We start from the raw sequence: 24,687 nt of genomic DNA, 5'->3' as shown, positions 1-24,687 counted from the left end.
ATAATGGACGCAATGCGTAAAAAATATCTCCCGAAGCGGACCTTAACGCCCACGTCCTGCACACCGATGTGGTTCCTCTCGACGGGCCGCGCCTCCTTCCCCGACTCGTCGCTAGACTCGTCCTCCTTCAGCCGGTGCGCCACGGACTGGGCCGTCTTCACCATGTTCTTCAGCTCGTCCGGGTACGGCGTCGGGTAGCGCTTCAGGTTTCCCTCCTGCAGACGGGACAGAGACCCACACAACACACTCACTGATGAAACTCCTCCGATTGACCTTTTTGCGAAGTCAGAGCCACGTCACTTGTACGGTTTGGTAAAACATGCCACCGCGGACATGTGTCGTGACATGTGGCGTGACACCCACCCTCGGGGGGGCCTCCCTCTCATCCTTGTCCTCGTCGCACTCGAAGGCCACCTGAGCTCGCTGCTTGCGCTGTTCCTCCCACAGAGCCGGGTTGAAGCTCTCCGAGTCGGAGCTGGGGATATCTGGAACCCAAAAAAGCGGAGAAGCCAGAAGGGAGGATTTTGTGTTAGTCTGGCTTTCACCACAAGGTGGCGCAAAAGTCTACGGCGAGGGCACGCCAGTGATGTGGAGGAACTTGCAGTTCAGGAGTTTAACCCCTTCCTCTTTCTCCGTTCCAGAAATAAAGAATTCACGCTTCTTGGAACTGTGACTATAACAAGCACAATCGATTAACATTCTTGCAGGATTTGCCCGTTACCGTCACCAGGAACCAGCCTGTGACTCCCACGGCAGGCAAAACAATTGCTAAACATTACCAAAAAAATGTTTAGAACAAAAAAAGAAATATTATATCAATAAATATATCCCATTCCTTTCTTTTAGTTACTTTCCACTACATGAATTGAAGCTGTTATTTAAGATTTAAGGTGTGAATCAGTGCGTTTCCTGTGTTAAAAAGATCTTTAGCGACACACAGATACTCACGCACACATTTCACATTTCGATTATAAGTCGACAGATGACTGAAACAAATATATTATTATAAACTGCAGAGGAAGCAGCTGCTGCCGGCTCACAATGAACCTACAACCGTTGAGAACAGACCAAATCAAGAACTGTTAACCATTTGACACGCCACACCGGAGTGTGTCAATGCAGAGGCGGATAATAGGAGTCACCTGGTATGTGTGTGTGTGTGCGCGCGTGTGTGTGTGTGTGTGTAGTCACCGGAACGACAAGTTGTAATACGTAATTGTTGCAGTAAGGTCCTCAGGAAAAACACGAGGAAACAAATGAAGCTCTTTTGGAGAAATTCTCGGCAGATAAGTCAGATGAAAGCGAGAACAGGACGTACAGGAACTTGTATGACGACATTTTCTTGCGGTGCGCTGTCACACACACACACACACACATACAGACAAAATGAAAAATCCAGCAGCTGAATCGCTACCATTTAGTTTGTGACGCTTGAACCACTAATTACAACAAAGCTGAGATGCAACGGGGTCAGCAGAGGCCGCCTGGAGGACTTAAGCCAGACTTAACAGATGCTGGACACGAAGAAGAGGGCGAGTGTGTGTTTCTGCAGCTTTTCCGTCTCGGATAACATGGCCGCTCATAAAATATGAACGCAGGAATCCTTGCAGGCCGTCGCAGAGACGGCTGAGCTGAAGATGGCGAGTTCAAACAATTACATAAAATAAATTTCCCTCACCCAACGAAAGATTTGGAGGATTTACCGTGAGGTCAATCCTTACCAGTTGGTAAGAATTGACGTGGCGGAAACTTGCGATTGCTGTTGAGTGTGCAGTACTCACATTCCTCCGTCCTGGTTTGCTGGGGGAACATGTAGTTGGTCAGCACGGTTTTGTGCGTCTCCGGGTCCTCCTCTTTCTGGAGAGGGATCAAGGGCTTGGACTGCGGGGAGACAAAAAAAAAAAATACACTTCTTGAGCACGCGCCATCTGCAATTAGCGAGACTCGAGGACCGAGAGAGCTGGTTCCTGCAGCACCGATTATTTCACCCCAGTTCTTTCCGGCCGAGTTTCTTCCTCTCGGTGCCTCTTCCTGTCAGCCGTTCATTGAGGAAGCCGGTTTCAGCTTCGTCGATGTCCCCCGGTCGACCCTGTCGCAGCAGCCCAAAAGCACACTGTGCATCTCATCTCTGTCCCGCCAACACAACAGGTGCCGTGCCGCCCGCCCCCCAGATTACAAGACATACACTCGTATTCATACACATGGAGCGTATCCACAGTGTCGCAGGGTGTTTTACAAGTCAATAAAGCCTGGGGAAACTAGAATTTTGATCCACAAAGACATCAACAAAAGGGCCTCATGTCTGCAGGACTGCTGTATCGAGAGCCTGGAAGTGAAAACCTCTTGGTCCACAGAGCTCCATTCATATGGCCATGGAGTCTGTGTAAGCTTCCTGTTAAGAACACAGTCTGACCCGTACAGCAGCCGGGTTGATGCACCGAGCGACAGAAGTATTGTGCGTATATGTCCGCTTATAACCGGCGAGAAAGAGAGTCATAGGAAGGTTTTTGAAAAGCCGTAAGAGAGTTTGTCTTTCCCCACCGAAAGGTAGAAAATTTCAAAAACCGGTAGGGGCCCATCAGTCTTAGCAACCACAACGTGAAACAGTTCCTCTCTCGCTCGGATCGGCTGACAGAAGGACGTCCTGGAGGGGTTTGTGAGCCGAGCGATCGCTCGTTTCTCAGACAACTTCAGATCCAGACGTTCGGGACCTTCTTTTCTTTTTTTTTACCCGCCAATCAAAACCAATAAAAACAGACTGAACCAGTTTCACGTTAAAAAGCGGACGCATGACACACAGGAAGTTAAAAACAACAAAGAGCTACAAAGGGTAAAAAAAAGTGGCTTAAAAAGCGAAAAAAAAGAGTCAATTTATGATCCACGACCTCGACACTGACACGATGTGATGCCATCACATGAAACGGACAGAAACGTTGGAAACATTTGGAAGAACATATTGATATTACATACGTCTCATTCATTATGTGGAAAAGGCATTTGAACAGAATCAAAATAGTCCAGTGAGGATGGGAAAATAAACGAGTCATTGATTTTTTTTTTTTTCCTGAATGCGGTGACAGTCAACGCGCTGTAATAAATAATAGAACCCTTTGGATCAATACTCCTGCAGCGTCTCCAACATCACCGTGCATGCGTCTAAAACTCCTCTGCACACAAAAGCTACACTTCGGTGACAAAGTGGGACTTCAAGCCACTTCCTGACACCCGAGCCGGGCGGACTCGAGCGTTTACTCCTCCCCCGGGAGGCTATCTCGAGTTCGGTCCAGGGTCATCTTCACCGAGGCGGACGTCCAAGCTTCAGCAACACGACTTGTCCGGTAACCGTGATCTCTCTCTCTTTCTCTCTCTCTACACATCCGCTTTACTCTTTGGGCTATCTGCTCACAAAGTGTCTCTCCGTCACTCAGATTGCTGTTGTAGCACTTAGAAGTTGACAGGACTAAAGGTTTAAGTTAGAAGTAGACGGGACTAAAGGGTTAAGTTAGGAGTAGAAGGGACAGACAGTAGATGGGACCGATTCGTAGCTGAAAAAACAAGCACAGGGCTCCCACTAATCTGGCATAATGGTGAGTTGTATTTTCATACACTTTTAAGCCGGTCGAATCATTTTATTACGTCATAGTTATCGCCCACACCGTAAAAAACGGCCGTCGGACCGCCGGTCTAGATCCCTTTGGCGTTGAAGAAGCGGCAACGCGAGTGCAACGTTTCCTGGCGTCCATTTGGAGCCGTCTGACCCGCGCTGCCACTTGGCATGTTTAGCTCAAATGTCCTGGAAGTGGTTCACTAAATGTTGAATGTGTTTTTTCCTGTCGCCGCCGCCGCGGCCTCGCTGGGTCCAGTTACACGCAACCCCACCGCCATGACGGCATCTAGAGAACCCATCGCACGTCTGACGGCCCTGAACTCAGGCGCACCTTTTAGGAAACCCTGTGTCCTCATGTAGCTATATATATCCTCATGTAGCCACATACATATACATATATATATATATGTATAGATAGATAGATAGATATCTACGTGTAAACGTACCTGATTTTCAGACAGCCACATTGCAGTCATCTGGTTGAGTTTAGTGAAACTGTAGGGAAGATTCCTCAACCTGCAAAGAAACAAGATGAAAACAAAAAGCACAGGGATCAGTCAGCCTGAAAGATTCGCGAACCAGATGCATCTGTAAAAATGATTTATCTAGAAAAGGTAAATGTAACGTGTGAGGGGCGTCGTGAAGATCAAGCCTTATGTCAGTGTTGTTGGGTCATGATCAAAGTTATTCAGTGTATTTGGGAAAGAGCCTCAACATCCCAACAGCCCATGTTACTTTTTTATATAAAACAAATATTTATAATAAATACATTTTAAAAATAATGTATATATAAATAAAATATATATAATACAAAATCTATATATTATATAATAAAATATATTTAAAAGAATATATTTTAAAAATATATAAATAATAAACTATATATTTTAAAAATGTATTATTTAATAAAAACAGTTTATATGAATAAATTAGGTATATAAACAAAAACATATAATAAAGAAAGAAAAAAAAATATATATTATTAAAGAAGTGATTTGTCAATTAAAATGACGTTTTTAAAACGATTTAAGTTCCAGTGATGGTTCACAGAGAAAAGGCCCGGAGCACGATTTCATTTGTAAGCTGTTGTCCTTGAACTCGACCCTCGTCGTGAGGGGAACCCTCTGGACTCACTTGTTGTTGCTGAGATTGACGACCTTGAGCCTCTGCATGTCGCCCATCTCCTCGGGCAAAGTCTCCAGCTTGTTGGAGTGGAGGAACAGCACCGTCGCGTTCTTCCAGTTGCCCATCTGTGAAGTGGCAGGAAAAAACCCAGAGAGCCATGAGCCAACCGAAGCCAGCAGACCATTCAACACACACACACACACACACACACGCGCACACACGCACACACAATGTTCCACGTGCACACTCACCTCGGTGGGCAGCACGGTGAGGAAGTTGTGGTCCGCGGCGAAGGTGCGGATGCTGCTGCACTGGCCGATGGTGGAGGGCAAAGCCTCGATCTCATTGAAGCTGCAGTCCAGCTCGTCCAGAGCGTTCAGCCTGATGCGTGGAAACGGGAGGACTTTCATCATTCACCGTGTTTACAGGCCGAGATACAAGAGATACAAGCTCCACGTCGTCCAGAGAGACCGAGGAAAGTCGCAGGACTGGGATCTAAGACACCGCCGACCTTTTTATTCATGGATCCTGGTGGATTTCCTCGCAATCTCTCAGTGTTTGTGCAAAGTAACGGGGGTCAAAGAGACCCCTGGACCCGACTTCTTCCATAACGCCACTCACCGCCATAGTTTATTTTCCAGGTTCGGCTCTCCATCCCCGGTTTGTAACGCAGGTTTTCTGCTTTACTTTAAGTTAAAAACGATCATATTTTAGAATCAAACTGTGAAAAAGCGCAATCGAACCCATTATGGCACTTAATATGATGTGTAAAACTGAATAAAAATACGTGGAATGTCCCTTTAATTCTGCAACAGAAGACTTAAATATACTGTCAAACCAGATGGTTCCTAAACTGCTCTGTTAAAAGCCTTTTTTATTGTTTATTGTTTATCCACAAAGCTTTAAATCTACAAAGACAAGGAATGGCTAAACAGCGACGAAACCGTCTTTAAATGGCTTTAAAAACGAGAACCAAGATTAACTCTGTTTCGCTTATGCGTCAGCAGAGAAACGCGGCGAGACATTTACAACACCGATGCGGCCCGTAAAAAAGAAAAAAGCTCCACGGGGCATAATCTAAAAGCAGCGACATTTGTGAACGACCGCGCTGACATAGAAGTGTCGAGCAGCTGGAGCTTTCTGCACAAAGGAAGGAAAGAAAATGCAAAAAGCACTCTGGGGCTTCGAGATGAATGCAAAAGGAGTCAGACTGGAGGGGACAGCAAGGGGAATAAACTATTAAAAAAACCTGAAAAAAACACAGGATTTGACCCCGGACAAACGGCACTGTGCACCGACAGCGGACGGAGTAATGTCAGTTAAGGAAGAAAAAAAAAAGAAATAAAATCAGCTTGCTTGAAATAAAATCCGTGCACGGGATTACGATAAACCATAGGCTTTGTCACGTAATCTGTGTCAAATTACACGTGGGAGAGAACGTTCAGCATCCGGGACGCAAACAATGGACGAAGGACCCGGAACTGAAGCGCTGCGACAATGTAGCCGTTATCTTTGTGGCGGCGCCGCCAGGATGTCCCAGCAGACGATGGTGACGACCCCGCCGGGTTCCACCTGTCTGTCTCGCCTGTCAGAGTCCGGCCGTGGATGATTCAATCAGCGGCGCATCCGAGGGTCATCTGGCCGAGATTACGACCCGCTAACGCGAGCCTCGAGGCCATGAGATCCGCACGGGGAGATATTCAATTACTGTCGTTGTTACTTCATAAATCGTGGTCGTGAATCGAGTTACTCAACATCATCGGAAACGAAACAAATAAAGCATCGGAACACATTATGTTTGATGGGAATATATACATTCACACACACACATATATACACACACACACCATCCAGACAGACAGACGTTTATGTATGCGATCAGTGGATAGCAGATGAAAACATCCTGATAATCCACTGATCTGATCTGAGGGCTTTGACGTTAAAGCCATCGCCGTCACACTCACCCTCCCACGGAGTCCGGCAGGTACATCAGCTGGTTCTCGTCCACTTTCAGCGCAGTCAGTTTCTTCAGCGAGCCTTTAGCGAGAGGAATAGACGATCAGATAGATGCACGAAACGGGAGGTGGGGTGTATTGATCATAAGTCGCCGTTACAGAGGAGCATCCGATACGTCGGTTAATTGGATTAATTCATACCGTCTAATCAGTTTAGCGGGAATCAACCCCGACTGTACGGCACAACGCGTCCTTAGATTTAACGAGCATGGCGCTCACATATGCGCACGATGAAAGGAAGCAAGCCATTAATAAAAAGGATCAACATTATATCCTTTAAAGTGGATATACACAATGTGATTCAAGTTGCTTTTATTTATTCCCAATGCGTGTTCATGCACGAGTGCAAAAAACAAAGATTGCACAATGAGTGAGAAGGAAGGCGTTGTACTAGGATACAACAACGGGTTTTGAATAATTCACACGGGAAATGTTTTAAATCTTTCTTCTTACGATGCCAGCCGGCTACCTGAAGACGGCTGCTGCTGCTTTCATTACATTACATCAATTTAATGAACACATAAATGTCATTCGGATGGGAAATCGGTCGTAATAATCATCCACTTATAGCGATTCATTCCACGCAGACGCAGCCGATCGCGGCAAGAGGTTCCCCCTGCATTAATAACCAGAGCTGCAGCACAGTTTTGAGGAGTATTTGTTTAAAAAAACATCTTCTGCACTGTGGACACCTGTGAAAAGCAGTTATTGCCTGCAGAACAACACAGGAATGCATACGGGGATGAGAAATGCACCGCGGAGCTAAAAAAAAAAAAGGGGAGTTGAGGCATTTCGTGATTTACTTTCTGTTTCTCTTCACATATGATGTGTACATGCGTGCATGTGCGTGTGAATGTGAGAGTTACCGATGGAGCCGGGCAGCTGTGTGAGGGCGTTGTTGGAGAGCAGCAGGTCCTGCAGACTCTCACAGCCGCAGATCTGCTCGTCCACCATCTCCAGGTTGTTCTTGGACACGTCCAGGTACACCAGCTGTTTCAGCGTGCCCAACATCTGGGTTGATACAAACAAACAAACAAAAAGGGACACACGATAAATACACAGACTTTGATATCTTATTATCCAGGGGATTAGGCAGGTTGTGTTGGTTGAACAGAGAAACGTTGGATTAAAACGATCCACCGAGGTCATGCAACTCAGCGGGGGTTTATTGTCTCTGGTTGAATTATTACATTGAAAAGTCAAAAAACACATTTTGTAAGAAAAGGTTCTCAGTTTCTGTTACCGACAGACGTTGCTGCATGTAAAAAAAAAAAAAAAGGAGCCAGATTGTGATTACAGCCGATGAAATGCTGGCAGACGGAATAATGTTTTAATTATGACCCAGTTACAAACAAGCTGGTCATTTTGGGTGGAAAAAGGAATATTATGCAACACATTCTGACTATGAAAACATCATTATGCATGAGTTATGTTGAAGGGAAAGCATGACTTCACCGCTGCAGATTTCTTGTATTCTGCAGACCCCCCTCCCACCCCCCACACACACACCTCCCACCCTAAAAAAGTCTGCAACGAGCTCATCGTTTCTAAACTGCGGCTCCTTCTCAGCTGTGTTTTCAGAGTGTGATGCAAACTGACTGCAGTTTTATCCTGATGCGGATTTAAACAGACGCAGGGATTGAGAATCGAGGAGAGGAGGAGAGGGAGGTGTGGGGGGTGGGTAATAATCTCCAGGTGATGTTCTGGGGGATCAGCAGCCTCTCAAAATATGCGTCTTGTGGGGGTTCGACTGCGAATTCATACCCCGGGTAGAAACGTCAGTCTGTTGCCGTCGATCCACAGCTCCTTGATTCCAGTCAGCTGCTCCAGCACCTCAGGCTGCAGACGAGGAGAGGAGAGGAGAAAGGAGGTTAAATGATATGCATGTGTGTGTATATATGTGTGTGTGTGTGTGTGTGTGTGTGACAGGATGAAGAGCTTAACTCGTAAACAAGCTCAAAATAAATCACACGGGCCAGTTATTCATTCAAATGTGATTATCACGTATTAATGAACGGCGCGATGACGAGCGAGCGCCGACAGAAAAACAGGGCTTTGATTTCAAAATGATGAAAAGAGGGAAGAGAGTAAGGGGCCAAGGGAGGAGGAGGCGAGGTCGCCGCCACACATCCACACAAAAAAAGGTAAAAAAAAAAAAAAAAAACCCTGGGTATGGACTTGACAGGCACTCACCACTTCAGTGAACTCGTTGCTCCCCAGGTCCAGCCTCTCCAGCTGCGCGAGCTTCTGCATGCTCCTGTGGACAGACGGGGAGATCTTAGAAGCGATGTGCTTCAAATGACAAGAGGGAAACTGAAAGAAAACTGTCAAATTTCCCAGGTTGTGCTGCCACGTTTCGGGCGGGGTTAGCGTGCCTTTTTGCTCTTCTTGCACCGCCTGATGTTATGAGAAAAATAAATACCTTCAAAACACGGCTCGGGCGTGACAGAAATATGCGTTTAAATAATGGAAAAGACGCGTGACGTGCACGCTCGCCCTTACGCCTCGCTGCGGAGGTTTCTCCCCACATTCAGGTCACACAGTCTCACATTCTCTGCTGCGCCGTAAACAAGCGGACACAAACCAGGACTATTCAACCGCGCGTGCACTTTATTACATGCAGCGGATTATATACCACGGACAGAGAATTAGGGGAGGAAATATTCTTCTACATAAAAAAGGTTTATGTCACGGCGACAAGACTCCCTTAAAAGGGCATTCAAGCTTTGACGGCTAGCAGCACAGGAAGTACACAGCGTCTTTTATCAAGCGCACAATAACGAAGCCAACGTCTCGATAAAGGGGACAGTTAAAGATGTCCTTCATAGAACTGAACTATTTATGAAAGAAAACTCGCTGAGCCTTCTCTGCGGGCCTGAACTGAATCAGAACTAGCTGTGAAGCTAAACAGCCGGCGCAGTGACCACATCCACGGCCCGCCACTGAAAAAACACACTTGTGTCAATAGTTGTTGCGCAACTCTCTCACGGCGATGAAGACACAGATTCTCGCAATGCGGAGGCCCGAGACGAGACACGATGAGCCAATTCAGATCTGACGTTTCCTGAGAGTGAATCGCAGAAGAAAAAAGAAGAAAGCACGGAGCGAGAGAGACTATGAGATGAAATGGAGATGAACATGAGTTCTGTTTGGGAACAGACAGAATGATCCTCTCGCAACAGGGAAGCACGGCGTGTGTTTTAAACCTAAGAAAAACACTCAGCGCGGGGATGGAAAGCAGAAAGCAGAGGCCCGGAGTCTGTTTTCTTTCTAAAAAGGCTCGTAAAGAAGAAGACGACGTCAGACGAGCGGCGCAAATTATAAATGTGTTTTTTATTTTTAAAAGGTCATTTTTCTAATACTTCGAAAACATGCCGTCGATGCACTTTAAGCCAGTTTAGTCACGTTGTTACATCGAAAGTTGGCGAGAAAAACCCCGAAACCCCTGGAGCTCACCGTGAGCTGGAAGGTGTCAGAGCGATGAAACAATACATAAAAACACTCTCTAGAAACACGGGGAACCATTTTCCTTCATGCGTGTGCTCGGCGAGAGAGAAAGAGGCCGCGCACATTCTCCGTGGGGGGAAACGCCGCCGCGCTCGCCTTTGTGCACGCGCACGAGTGTTTACATCCCCGCAATGCTTTGCACGTCGCTCTGGCAACGCTCCCGATCGTTATTCCCCCTTTTTTTTTTTCTTTGTCAGGGCGTCCAGCCGTTAGCGGGTCTGGCCTCCGTCACGTAAACACACGGCGGAGAGAAGATCCGCTCCGACACGAGGAACCAGGCTAAAAAATACATGACTTTTCCATGACTTTTAACCAAATGTATTTGAAAAATTAAAAAAAACACAATTATGCAAAGAAAATGGAAACGGCAAGTGAATGGGGCAATTTGTCAAAAAGCAAACAAAAACCAAAGGGTTGGTGGTTTACTCAGCCAAAAGAATTCAAGATATTTTTACCGTCATGCGCACAGACAGCAGACAGCTACTCTGTACAGCGAAAAACTCATTTTGCTGGGTCCTCCTAACACAGCATTACAATAAACTTAAGGTAAAAAAATTATAAAAAAGGCACAAAACATAAAAGATATGACACGATTGCACAAAGATATGATACTAGTATTGCTCCGTGTGTAAAGTGCACTATGCGTTGCTAGTAGAATAGTAAAATAAGGCATTTTCCATACAAGATTCCCCTTTTTCTCGTGTATTTATTTGGCGAAACAAAACATCTGCTGCAGCCGGTGAAGCACGAGGAGCTGGAGAGAGAAAGTAACAGCGTGCACATCTCGTCTCCCTGCGGCTCGGCGACCTTTCTCAAATGGCTGAACGACCCTTAACGTCCGTCTCGGTGGAGGATTAGAATAAAAAAAACCCGCCATGGCGAGCGGCCCGAGCAGAGAGGCTCTTATGCAACGCCGGGGAATTCGACGCCACCGCCGGGAGGAACGAGGACGGAGGACACAGCGGAGGAAGTGAGAGGTCACGACACCCAGGTACATGTGCTGGTATACTTACTTTGGCAGCATCTTTAACTGGTTCTCCCTCAGCTCCAGGATCTGCAGCTTCGTCAGCCTGCAACAGAGTGAAAAGACGACGTCATCGTCGATAAGTAGCACAAAAGACTCCTCCGTGCCGTCGTTCACCTTACATACACGTTGGTTTCTGTGTTCTGCTCTCATGCGCCGAGGTCTTTTGAGCAAAACTAAAAATCGGTCAAATCATTTAGATATACGTAGGATTAAAGTCGGCTGATTGAAGAGAAAGCCCTTTGAAAAGGAGAATTAGTGAGAGGTACTATTGAGCAACGCACGTGTTTTGTGTCTCACTAACTTCTGTGTAAACTACAAACAGTGACTTTAAATTAAACTAAAAACAAGGGAATCTGACCACTAAATGCTAAATCAAGTCAAAACAAGGCCGACACGAGGCCCACAACAGAAGAGGCAGGGGTTTTTTCCTCCTTCTTTGAATCCCAGGTGTTATTTTACAGCTTTGGGGCAGCAGAAACATGCAAGTGAAGACAAAACTGACACGGCATCAGCTTGTAAAGTCATCGGCGAACAGAACGGCGGCTTTATTTCCACCTCGAGCAGTTCTTGAGCAACTTTCTGTGACTTTCAACCAAATTTCTGTGACTTTTCCATGTCTTTTAACCAAATTTCCGAGGCTTTGCAGCTTTTTTTTTGTGGATGAAAACAGCTCTGGGAATCCTCCGCGGGGTTTGTGGGCCTCATTGTTTTCACGCCGTCACTCGATACACAAAAAGCACGCGGTCGACGCAGCGGGCGGGCGGTCCGGAGAACGCACTGACCTGCCGAAGCTGGCCGGCAGGAACTCCAGAAAGGCGTCATTCAGGTAGAGCTGCGTCAGACTCAGGAGCTGCGTGAAACCATCTGGGAGCCTGGACAACACACACACACACGCACACACACACAGAGGGACTTGCATCAGTCGTATGAAAGCTGGACGTGAAACCAGAAAGGAGGCGATCGAGGCTCCAGCGTCGTACTGGTGGCCGTACTCACTTGGATATTGGGTTCACGCTGGCTTCTACGATAGTCAGGACTTTGCAATTCTTGATGTTTTCCGGAAACTCCTGAATACCTGGAGAGAAAACAGCAGAGCAGTCAATACTGTGAGGGTTTAAAGGGTTCGTACACATTCTGATCAGGACTTTTCTGTGACTTTTAACCAAATACCTATGACTTTAAACCAAATTTCCATTAATTTTAACCAAATATCCATGAGTAAACATTGAGTGAAATCTGTGTGTTAACAGTACAAAGTGATAAAATGTAGTATTTAAACTAACAATGAGGATTCAAAGCATACAGTAAACCTTAAATAACACAAATGAATGAGAGACAATAGTTTGTTTGAAAGAATAAACATTTATATAGATGCCTGTACATACGCCTGCTTATATTTTGAGCCTCTTTCTTCTAAAAGCATATTCATTATTTTAAACTCAGCGTAAATGAACGTCATGAACACATGAATATAACACATTTACAAGACTTTTACTACACTTTTGGAATTATTTTCCATTATCATCCCACGACCGTAAGAACAGATTTTTAAAAAAATATGCACGACAACCCGCTCACCAGTAACTCAACATTTGCGTGTTGGCCATTTCATCGCCACTGACACCACACAAATGTCTCTTGTCAAACCCTCTCGCCCTCCAAAAATAAACGAGGGATGATGCAAGCTTTGCGGATGTCAAACACCGGTGGCTTGAGAGCGCTGGCGATGCATTAAAGAGTGACTTCTCCTCTCTAAACAACCACAGAGACGAGCGCTCGAGGTGCCACGCTGAGAGCGGGACAGGAAGGAGGAGAAGGAAGAAAGAAAGAAAGATCACCGAGCGACAGTCTGCGAGTTCTCATGAACTGTCCACCGTGCGCGAGCGGCGAGACGGAGGACTCGACCGCGGCCGAGAGGATTATTTCGACCCACTTTGCTTTGTGTCCACAACACTTAGCGCAGAGTGCTCTGTTAGAAGGTTAAGCTACTTTCAGTGTCAACGCGGAAGCTCTGCTTCGTGAAAACGCCACCACATCCCTCACTTTGTTTCAGCCGGCCTGTCTCTGCACTCGCTCATACCTGTAACCTGTTCTCAGTCTCACTCCTTCATTTAACGCTTTCACCTGTTCTTTATGTCACTCCTTCATTTAACCCTTTCACCTTTTCTTTGTCCACAAGCTTTATAGCTGAGCGACGTCAACGTTACAGTACCGACGCAAGGAAAATGCAACAGGACGTCGTCCTTCTCCTCCTCCCCTCTTTCTTACATCCTTTTCCTTACCTCCTTCACCCATCCTTCACCTTCTCCTCACCTACTTCTTACATCCTTCTCCCTCTTCTTACCTCCTTCACCTTCTCCTTACCTCCTCACATCCTTCACCCTCCTCACCTCCTTACATTCTTCTCCTCACCTCCTTCTCACCTCTTTCTTACATGTTTGACCTTCTCCTCACCTTCTCCTTCTCACCTTCTTCTCACCTCCTCCTCAAATCCTTCTCCTTCTTACATCCTCCCCCTCCTCCTGTTGAGTCTTCACTCGCTTCAGCCTGCAGACGTTTTCTTCTTCTCCGAAATGAACAAACGAGCCGGCTGACGGCGGGAAAGCTTCCACCAACCGTGTGAAATTGAAAAGGACACTGAGAACAAAGCGCCGCCTCGTGTTCAACAGCGCGAGCGTTTATCTTCAAGAAAGGAGGTGAATGTCTGTCACACACTTTTTTGCAAAACGTTGTCACTTCCCGCTCTGGGAAAGCCGCTGACGAGACGCCTTGAGGCGAGAGGAGCTTCCTCTCGCCGTGCCGCTGATCGTCTAGTACGACGCACCTCTCGGTGTCCATTTATGCAACTTTGTTGCTCTTCTCTCTTTTCCCCTCCTCCTCCCTCCTGATTGACGTCCAGCTGTCGTCCCGACAACACGAGCATCCGGTCCTCGTTTAGACATTTGAACCCCACGGGGGTCGATGAACCCGCGGCTGCAGCGCTTCAGACGACTTCATCCCATCGCCACGCTGTTCAAAACCTGCCGACCCAGAACCTTTCAGAGGGCAGACGTCGCTTACTGTTTCTGCTGACGTCGAGCTTATAACCAATTTTTCATGACTTTTAACCAAATTTTACATGACATTTAAATCACAGGAGCATCCGGGCCTCATTTAGGCTTTTGAACTCCACGGGGCCGATGACCCAGCGGCTGCTGCGCTTCAGACGACCTCATCCCATTGCCTCGTTGTTTCACGTGGCTCATTTAAAAACCTGCGGACCCAGAACGCTCCCGACCTTAACAAGACACACAACGCAGCGGAGGAAAGACGCCGCTTACTGTTTTTGCTGACGTCAAGCTCCCTGAGGTTGATGAGGTTCGCGATGGCTGCCGGCAACACCGTCACGTCATTATCTGGCATGCTCAGTCGGTGGAGCAACTGGCAGTTAAACAGTTGCTGGTGGAGAGAGAGAGAGAGACAGAGAGAAGAGATAACGGATTGTTTAATAAAAAAAACAAGAATACACAGTGTATTAAGCGGTTTAAATGCGTCATGTGAATGACGTAAAGTGTCCACAATGGAGCTTTTCATCAGAGATGAGCGGGTTAGACACGCAGCAAGTTCATGTTTAGCGGCCTCGTGGGCAACGCCGTGCGGTCAAAAGGTTGCACAGGCTGTAGTGGAGTGGTTTGAGTGGAGTGGTTTCTATACGTGGCCTTACTTTAGGCAGCTCCTCGATCTGGTTGGCATCGAGGTAGAGTTCCTGCAGGGTCTTCTCGAAGCTAAATATCTCCTTAGGAACCGTCTCCAGGCTGCAGTGGGAGTAGTCCAGCGATGTCACCGCCTCCTCCTCACCCCGCAAGCAGCGGCACGGCACCAGACGAACAAACAAGCTCCGCTTGGACATCCTCAGGCACTGGGGAGGGGAAACAGAGAAAGAGAGAGAGAGATATGTGAAGGGAGGCGAGCACTGGAGAGGGAGCGGTCGGCATATGTCGGCTTCAGTGCCGAGCGTCCAGATTCTGCAGACCCGAACCGTCAGCGCAGAACTCGCAAAAGTTAAAGGGATTACAAATGCCCCCTGTCAATCCAACCTGCGTGTTAGGATGTCATATGCACCGATTTAGACTGCCCATAACCGCACACCGCTCGTCAACCCTTTATTCTTTTTACTCGTTGCACTTTGCAAACTCGTCGTTTGCCATTACTTGTCGTTTACGGTCGTCTTTGCTGCTGCGTGTACAGTACATTTCTCCCATGTTTTGTGTTCATGAAGCATCACAATTGCCCTCATGGGAACATAAAGATGGATTGAAGGGAAGTGAAGGGCACATTTCCATGACTTTTAACCAAATTACAGTACATTTCTCCCATGTTTTGTGTTCAGGCTGCACCAGAAGTGCCCTCATGGGAACATAAAGATGGAATAAAGTGAAGTGAAGGGCAGGGCGTAACTAAACATGAAAACAACAACAACAACAACAAAAGGCCTGGATTGGGAACTCAGTTTTCAATTAATCCAGTTGTGCAAACATACAGAAGACTGAGAGCATGTTTCTCTTCTGTCCGACAAACTGAATTGTAATTAAGTGCAAAACAGTTAAAAGCTTTAAAAAAAAGAACACCATAAGTTAGGAAACTATTAAAACTATAATAGACAATAAGTCTGTGTTAGTCATGGAGTTCAGCAGCATTCAGTGATACTTGGCGTGCGTATTTACGTGTAGATATCAGACACAAATACTTGAAAAGGGGATCTGATCAAATAGCCATGACAATGGTGGAGAACACATCCATAAAAAAACACAGTTCCTGCTTTAAAAAAAATGAAATTTCAATATTTGTCACGCTGGATCTTAGGCTACAACTCATGATTCAGTTTTACACACAAGCTCTCCGGCGAGACTCAGAAGCAGTGGGAGTAGTGGGAGCAGTGGGAGAAGTTGCAGCGGTTACTGAACGGGGATTTCCAGGAGACGACGTCGCGGTCGACTTCTAATAAAATTTGAGTTTCCTAGACGGCCGTCGGAGGCGTGCGACACCCTGAGAATGATCCCTTTTACACGCAGCATTCATCCATTAAAGAAGGAGAAAAGGTTCAACTGCACTCGCAGGATCCGGTCTGTGGGAGACCGCAGTGGGAGCAACGCTTTCCCAGTACCACGTGGAGCAGCTCATCCAGTGAAGTGGCTCTTCTGGAGAAGCGTGGGCTGCGTCGCACACACTCGATCCCTTCATACACGCTGCCAATGTGTTCTACAATTTGCATATAGATGACAGCTGATCACTGACACCACTCAGCAACACAATTGGTGGAGAAACAATCATAAAAACATAGGAAAAAAAAACCCTCCAGTGTGTGAAATCTAGCTCCCCAGAGATGCTAAGACATGTTGGAAATGCCAGGTCTCTCATTTCTGTTTTTTTTCTTGTGGGAACTCTTTTACCTTCTTGGGGAATTTTATAAAAGAAGAGGAAACGAGATGCTGTTCCTCACCGCGGATCTGCCGCTTCCTCATTTGGGGTTTGAGGAGGAGGCGGAGAACGCAAAAGCAAAAGACATCTTTGACTAGTTTCATCACAAACTGCGAAGAAAGAAAAAAGGCGTTAAAAAGGGCCAGAAAAAATGTCCATCTTTCAATCTTTTCGGGAGTTTATTAGGATATGTTGCGGGGGAGACTTGCTACGAGGTGCGTGCATCAATTTTAACAGCTCGAGGTCAACACCGACGAGTACAGTACACACTATGGAATGTGTTCTGCTCAAAAGAGGCTTTGTTCCTTGCAGCATGTGGAGAATGTGAACGCCCCCCCTCCCCTCGTCTTAATCTGAGCACCGCCACAGCCCGTAATCTCTGAGTCCTTCCCTCACTGAGCTGTAAAATTGTGATAGCCTTGACCTACACTGTTGGTGCAGACTGTGTGTGTGTGTGTGTGTCTGTGTGCCCACATGTTTGTGTTCGCGGTTGCAACAAGGAATTACGCAAGTCAGTATTTTCTCTGACATTCTGGTCAACTGAATGCGGCCCATTGTCTCCGTTATCGGGCGTACGCAGGTGCCTTTTTTTCTGGCCGGCGCAAAACAAAAAGACGAGACGCATTCGACGGCATTTGGAGCCGCTCGAAAACACGACCCGAGAGTTCCTCTTCGGCTATTAGTTTGGATTCTAAAGAAATGAAAGATGCGCTGGAAAAAAAAGGTCTTGGATTCCATAAACGTGAAGCAACTTTTAGAACCTGTCCGAGGTTTTTCTGAAAGGAGGATCGGTCCGGCCGTCCCACCATTCCCAACTCATTAAAAATGGGTGCATGTGTGCACACGCCCACTCTCCCATTGAGGCATGCACAACCAAGAGGCTGTCAGCCTCCCACACACACTTTCTTTTTTTTTTGGTGCCATAGCAGCAGGCTACTCATGTATAAATACTCTGAGTAATCTGGTCTATCACCAGAGGGGATGACAGAGGGCTTGGCTCCCATTCACCCCGAGCAACGAGCGCCGAGCATATGGATGACGCATGCTGGAGTGGGAGGACTGGGGGAAGAGGGAGTGTGATGTGGGTTAACAGAGAGGGGTGGGAGAAAAGGAGGGTATGGGTGGGTTATTGTGCAAGAAACGGGCTATCAAGTAGATAAAGCGGCCACGAGAAACTCTGGGAGGAACGTATGAAGCAGTAAAAACAGCAGCCTGGATGCGGCGAACATGTTAAAGCTGGCAGAAGAATTTAATCTCCCCTTTAAGGATGGGTTCTAAATGACCAGAAAATCGTAAAGTTGGCAGAGAAAGACTCAGTCTGCAGCCGCGCTGGCGCCTCCGCGGGGCTCTCGCGGACAATGCTTAAGTTTGGCAGTTGCGTTTTGCCGTCTTCATCGAGCCGGCGGTCGTTTGCACGAAGCACAAAGTCCTGAGCTGAAAATGGAAGTAACTTATTTTTAACTTATCGGCAAAACATCTTTCATGCAAAGACCTAAACCACTAATGGCGTGATGCTCCTCACGAGTATTGTCCGAGAAGCTTGATTCTGATCCGGCCCCGCTCCTGTGTGCCATTTCTGCATCGTTTTCTCCGGCCAATTGATGAGTCGCACGGTCGCTTTGGGTGACGTCGATCCCACGTCCACCGTCCTGCTGTTAAAGGAACCAAACGTGCAATACTCCGATGTTGAAATGGGAAACTGTGAGCGAAGGCCCGGCTGGTTGAGGAAGTTATTCGACTTGTTTTTTGTGTGTGAGTGGGTCAGGAACGACTGAGGCACGAGTTAAAACAGTGTTTGCTTTGGTCTTCTCAGAAGGGGGGTTTGCTTACAATAAGGCGCCTCGTTCTTTACGATCAAAACGAGCTGGCGCGATATCGTCTCCGTGCCAGATTTGAGATCGCCTCACTGGTAAAAACAACCTGAGACTTCTTCAGACAACGGCCTCGTCTTCGCAGAAGGAAGTGGAGCTCCGCTTCGTCACACCTGACATGCAAATGAAACGCAGGAGTGCATTCACGGGTTCATTCACGGCTGCACGAGTTCATTCACGGCTGCAGGGGTGCATTCACGGCATGCGGGAGTTGATTCGCAGCTGCAGGAGTCCGTTCACGGCTGCAGGAGTTCGTTCGCGGCTGCAGGAGTCCGTTCGCGGCTGCAGGAGTCCGTTCGCGGCTGCAGGAGTCCGTTCGCGGCTGCAGGAGTCCGTTCGCGGCTGCAGGAGTCCGTTCGCGGCTGCAGGAGTCCGTTCGCGGCTGCAGGAGTCCGTTCGCGGCTGCAGGAGTCCATTCACGGCTGCAGGAGTCCATTCACGGCTGCAGGAGTTCATTAACATCGGCGGCCGCTCGTCCGTAAGCTGCTGGTTGAGTAAAACGTTGTTCAACATCAGCATTTGATTACCTTTTCTTTTGTGCGATGAAAGTATTGTCTTTATCTTCCATGCTAAAGGGGGAAATACATGTTTGAGAATAAAGTGAAAGTGAAACGTGGGTAACCGTGCCACTGCTCGGCCGGCCGAAGCCCCCCCACCCTCAAGAGTAATCTGGAAGGCAGCGCACTAATGAGACCCGCACAGCCTTCAACATAGATAGGCTTATCCACTGACCTACATGTTACTGGAATGATGACTGCCTTCATTCACCCGGCTTTACGCCATCAAGAGCGTTTGACTTTTGATCTAAAAAAGTTCAAGAGATGCAATGGAGATTTCCAGACATGTTAAGCTCTTGGCAGAGATTTTCTTTCTTAGCCTACTTTATTTAAGCGCCACATTTACTCAAACCAGCGTGCTATAGTAACAGCTCCTGGGCCTGACAGCTGGGAGATTGGGAAAAGAAAACACTCGTTGTAGTTATTGAGAAATGTCTGAACGTGTGGGCGAGTGTGAGCGCTGGACATGTGATGCAGACGGCTGGCTGTGCTTCTTGTGGCTTCCTCTTCACGGCAGCAGTGAATGAAATAGTCTAGAGGGCAGAGCGGGCGCAGGATTCCCACTTTATTTCCCTCCCAGTCGGAGCCAGGAAATCACTTCCCCCGTCACAACCTCTCTCCCAGTAACTCAAGCGCCTCCAGGGTCACTGCTGTTGCTATAGAGACGGCGATGGCGGCAGGTCAAAGGGGCGGCGCGGCGCTCTCCGAATCCAGAAAAAATAATGTCAGGTTGCAAAACAAAACAGCTGAGACAAATATAAAATCAACTGATGAAATACAGAAGGATTTTTGTTTGGTAGGACAGACGGTTTTTTTTTCTTAGTTTTTTTTTTAAGACCCACAGGTGTTTGTATTGCTCAAAACATCGCAGCAGACTTATAATATTAAAAGCACTGACGCATTAAAGAAAATGTCCCATTTATAGGGTTCATACACATTGTGACCAATTGATTTCCATGACTTTAAACCAAATTTTTACAGCTTTTAACCAAATGTCAATGGCCAAACATTGTGTGAAATCTGTGTGTAAACAGTAAAAAGTGATAAAAAAAATGTAGTATTTAAATTAAGAATGAGGATTCAAAGCATAAAGTAAACCTTAAATGACACAAATGAATGAGAGACAATAGTTTTGATTAAAAGAATAAACATTTATATAGATGCCTGTATGTATGCCTGCATATATTTTGAGCCTCTTTCTTTTAAAAGCATTTTCATTATTTTAAACTCGGCGTAAATTAATGTAATTTACATGATTTTTACTACACTTTCGGGATTTTAGTTTTTTCAAGGACTTTTCCAGGCTTGTAAATAACCATTTCACAAATGATTTCCCATGTTTTCCATGACCGTAAGAACCCAGATGTATAAAACGCATGCCTTATGTCGCTCCTCTCACGACTGATGGACGAGGCCCGTCGTGAATTGAGGTTGTCGCTTTTTGAAAAGTGTGTCCTCTGAGAAAGTTTGGGCGAGGGAAACAAACTCAAAGCTTCCAATACACCTCTGCTTCAAAAAAACATCTACATCAAGTCATATTTATGTCTTTTGGGTCCTCAGAAGCAGCCAGCGGAGCTTTGAGAAGACCTGAAATAACACACGAGTGGTAAAAAGCTATTAAAAAAAGGGGCGGGGGGGGGGGGGGGGGGTGTATTTAAAATGGGCCCGGCACGTATTGCTGAAACCCTATCATGTGTGTGTGCACATGTGCATGTGTGTGTGTGTGTGTGTGTGTGTGTGTGCACACATGCGCGTTTGCACACATGTGTGTGTGTGTGTGTGTGTGTGTGTGTAATGGGTTAAGCGGAAACAAAAGTGCAGCGTTTGACAGTAGCGAGCAGCTTGTGTTATTTATAGCAAATGGCGCTCGTCTGGTTGATATGGCAGAATGTGATTAGTGCGGGCCAGCTCTCTCCTTATGAAAGGGGCTTTTCATCCAGATTGCAGTGGACTGTTACAGGATTGCTGGGCCCCAGCTGACATTTTATATTAGAGATTATGGCAACAAAAACAATGCAAGGGAGAGAAGAAAAAAACAAAACAACAACAACACATAACAGCATGCAGAGCCTGTGGGAGACACTTGAATTGCCTCCGTCTGTGAAGGGAGAGGAAATAAACAAACAGTCACTTCCTCGGCGCGGGGCCGAGTGCCAGCCGGCTGCAGGCTCGCTCTCCGCCTTTCTTTAAATGCAGCTGTGACTCTTCTCACGTGGGGTCTCGTCCCTGACCGTAGGAACGCCGCTGAAGTACTCGCAACCCAACGTTTTCCGGGTTAACGCATCACCAAAACAAGTTAAGTTATGCAATCTTTAAGCGGCATATTACACAGTGTCTTCCTAGTGTACGGGGAAGACTATCCCATAGAGAGACCCTATATCTCCCATAGAAAGACCTTATATCCCATAGAGAGAGGAAAGTTCCTAGTTTTCAGGTTATGCAACACACACTTCAACCTGCTCAAACACTTTTCAATCGTAGTTATATTATCCCTCGACTTTAGCTGCTCCAGTTATTTCTATTCACAATGAAAAGCCTTTAACTTTAAGTGCAGTCGATAAACACATACCCTCGTAGTGGTGGTGGAGGCGTGCCGACATCTCCATGCTGAAGAGCAGCGTCATTAACGGCATCACATTAAACTGCGACTGGCACAACAGGAGAAGGGCCGCGTTTCAATAATGCATGTGGCATATTGACTTCAGGGGGGCAACAGCTGAGCCACCGACGAAGACGCCGCCACGTCTCCAAACTCTCAAAGCTAACAGTTTAGAAAGGAGGATATGAACGCTAGTGACGAAATTTGCTGCGGTGGTACGTCACCTTGTAGATGTAGAGATGAATAGATGTGGAGATGGATAGATGTAGAGATGGATAGATAGATGTAGAGATGGACAGATAGATGTAGAGATGGATAGATAAATGTAGAGATGGATAGATAGATGTAGAGATGGATAGCTATAGAGATGGATAGATATGGAGATGGATAGATATAGAGATGGATAGATATAGAGGTGAATAGATAAATGTAGGGATGGATAGATAGATGTAGAGATGGATAAATATAGAGATGGATAGATCTAGAGATGGATAGATAGATGTAGAGACGGATAGCTATAGAGATGGATAGATAGATGTAGAGACGGATAGCTATAGAGATGGATAGCTATAGAGGTGAATAGATAAATGTAGAGATGGATAGATGTAGAGATGGATAGATAGATGTAGAGATAGATAGATAAATAGATAGATGTAGAGATAGACAGACAGACAGACAGACAGACAGACAGACAGACAGACAGACAGACAGACAGACAGACGCGACTGAAACGGGGGAGAAAGGCGAGTCGGCGTCGGGGGAGTCGCAGCTCACTGGAACCTGAAGTTCCAGTTTCACTCTCCCTCCCGGTTTTGGTTCTCACCAGAGCACTCGGGTCTCAGTGGTCTTGCGTGACTCCAGAACACAAAACCATGATTGTTTTCTTTGAATTCGTTGTGAACGGGAAGGGTAAGTAATCTGATCTGTGACAAAGACAGAGTGCCCTTTTACAGCGTCTGCCCAACTTTCTACCACCAGCACACAAACGCAACCCTATTCAAACATTTATACATGCGACCTACACACATTCATTCATATCTGAATATCATTTAATATGACTTTGCAATTCAAACTGTTAGTTTTTTCACGAGTGCAGTATTATACAACTAATTTAAATAAAAACAGATTGTTTAAATTCTCAGTATCCTCAGAGGAAGAAGTCAAGTCACTGTTTGTCGGCTACAATACCCACAACACCCTGCTGCGTTGACCATAAACAGTGTGTTCCCACACACACCCACCCACACACACACGCCCTCTGTTGTAAACGATATCAGTAAACAATATGCTAAAAAAAAGCTATACAAATGTAACGCTAAAGTCGACGCGTGCAACATAAATTTTCTTGAAGGAAGTTATGAAAAAAAAAGTAGCACCAGCTAACTGATAATATTCCCGAATTAAATTGAGCGTGTAAATATTTCAGCCTCTCAATGAGCCATCACATCCCATTGAAACCATCCTAAATTGTAATGGGATGCAGTTCATTCTTCCTTTTTACTTTTTCCACACACACACACACACACACACACACACACACACACACACACACACACACACACAGCAGAGGACTGCAAATATTCCTGAATCCAATGCGATTCCCTTTTGAGACGACCCCGCCATGATTACCCTCATGAATAATTCCCACGTTATTTCTGGAGACACGGATGGGCCTCGGGGCGAATGTGCACAGCAGTCCCAGTTCCACTTGGTTTGTTCTGGTCTTCACAACTCTCAGGTCACGGAGGAGTCACGGATCCCCCGGAGGAGCACAAAGGAGGCGCGATGCGGTCCACTTCTAAAAGGTTACGTCCTCTCCACCGTGCAACGGGAGGTGGGGGATTAATAAGCGCATTTATCCTCTGACCTTTCCGTGCAAGCCGGTAACAGCGTGTCCTGCAATTCACTTTGTACTAAAATGTCAAAAACGTGGAGAGCGACCCCCGGCATGTGTGCTCTGCACAGTCAAATACATACGTTTGTGATTTTTAGAATGAAATGCATGAATATCATTTGGAGCATGAGTGATACAACACTCTGTGCATGATCTCTTCATTCAGTGTGTTCGCTATGGAAGACTAAACTCCTCCTGCATTGATATAATTAGAGTAACTACATTCAGTGTGTGCGACTGTGGAGCGAAGGAGACTAATAACCCGTCATTGACAGCAGCAGAAAAGGTTATAAAATGAAGTAAAAGGTCGTTATAAAGCAAATATATAGGAAGAATTGTCCCTGGCAACTCTACGAATGCGTCACAACAACACATATTTCATGAGACACTCGATGACATTGAAGCTACTGGGCGATACTGAAGGAAACCAGCCGCTCTGCAGGTCATTGGGGCTGTTGAACAAATATTATGCTTAAGATTCATGATCAGAACTACAACCACAGCCTTTTTTTGCGTCTCTAAAAAGCCACTTCCTGGCACGTTGACGAATGACGACAATTCGGCTAAGACGTGCAACAACAGGTTATCCTGTGAGACGAGCTCACCGCAGCCGGCAATTTCACTTTCAGATCATAGATCCCAGATGCACAATGACATTCAAGGTGAGGGCTTTCTACCTCTGCAGAAGGTTGCTGCTGCACTAACCCTAGGACACTCACGTCAGACCATCACTAACGTTAGGTATATTTTACCCAATATATGATATACCAGATAAAAAAAAATACATCATCAAAATACAACAATGAACTTGTTCTTTGGTCTACATGTTCCTGGGACATGTGAGTCTTGTCCTGTGAAGGAAAAATCCCCTTTAATGTTAAAACCCATCCAAAATGTTTTCACCTTCTGTCACTCCCATCGTCAATAGGTCATACCAACCTTAAATAAGACACCTTTACAACACCTACTTTCAATGAGACACGCCCACCCTCAATAGGACACGCCCACCATCTATAACATCAGTCATC

General features: G+C 46.3%; 1 protein-coding gene across 2 annotated transcripts in view; it reads right to left on the bottom strand.

The window, feature by feature from the left end:
• Positions 1-24,687, bottom strand: part of erbin (erbb2 interacting protein) — a 43,461-nt gene that overhangs the window by 6,071 nt on the left and 12,703 nt on the right. For both annotated transcript variants that reach the window (XM_068574278.1, XM_068574279.1), the window contains exons 3-17: positions 14,985-15,179; positions 14,602-14,719; positions 12,278-12,356; positions 12,064-12,153; positions 11,268-11,324; positions 8,941-9,004; positions 8,512-8,586; positions 7,614-7,758; positions 6,697-6,769; positions 4,984-5,113; positions 4,742-4,857; positions 4,054-4,123; positions 1,782-1,881; positions 364-485; positions 42-215 (exon numbers count right to left, since the gene is read on the bottom strand). In XM_068574278.1, coding sequence (XP_068430379.1) covers positions 42-215; positions 364-485; positions 1,782-1,881; positions 4,054-4,123; positions 4,742-4,857; positions 4,984-5,113; positions 6,697-6,769; positions 7,614-7,758; positions 8,512-8,586; positions 8,941-9,004; positions 11,268-11,324; positions 12,064-12,153; positions 12,278-12,356; positions 14,602-14,719; positions 14,985-15,170 — 1,599 coding nt within the window. In that variant the 5' untranslated portion in view covers positions 15,171-15,179. The remainder of the gene's footprint in view (positions 1-41; positions 216-363; positions 486-1,781; positions 1,882-4,053; positions 4,124-4,741; positions 4,858-4,983; positions 5,114-6,696; positions 6,770-7,613; positions 7,759-8,511; positions 8,587-8,940; positions 9,005-11,267; positions 11,325-12,063; positions 12,154-12,277; positions 12,357-14,601; positions 14,720-14,984; positions 15,180-24,687) is intronic.

The sequence above is a fragment of the Clinocottus analis genome, unplaced genomic scaffold, assembly GCF_023055335.1.
Source record: "Clinocottus analis isolate CAN_PGR_092001 unplaced genomic scaffold, fCliAna1.0.p SCAF_13, whole genome shotgun sequence".
Classification (NCBI taxonomy): Eukaryota; Metazoa; Chordata; class Actinopteri; order Perciformes; family Cottidae; genus Clinocottus; species Clinocottus analis.
Note: the sequence above shows the minus strand (reverse complement) of the source record. Positions and strands in the feature narration are given on the sequence as shown.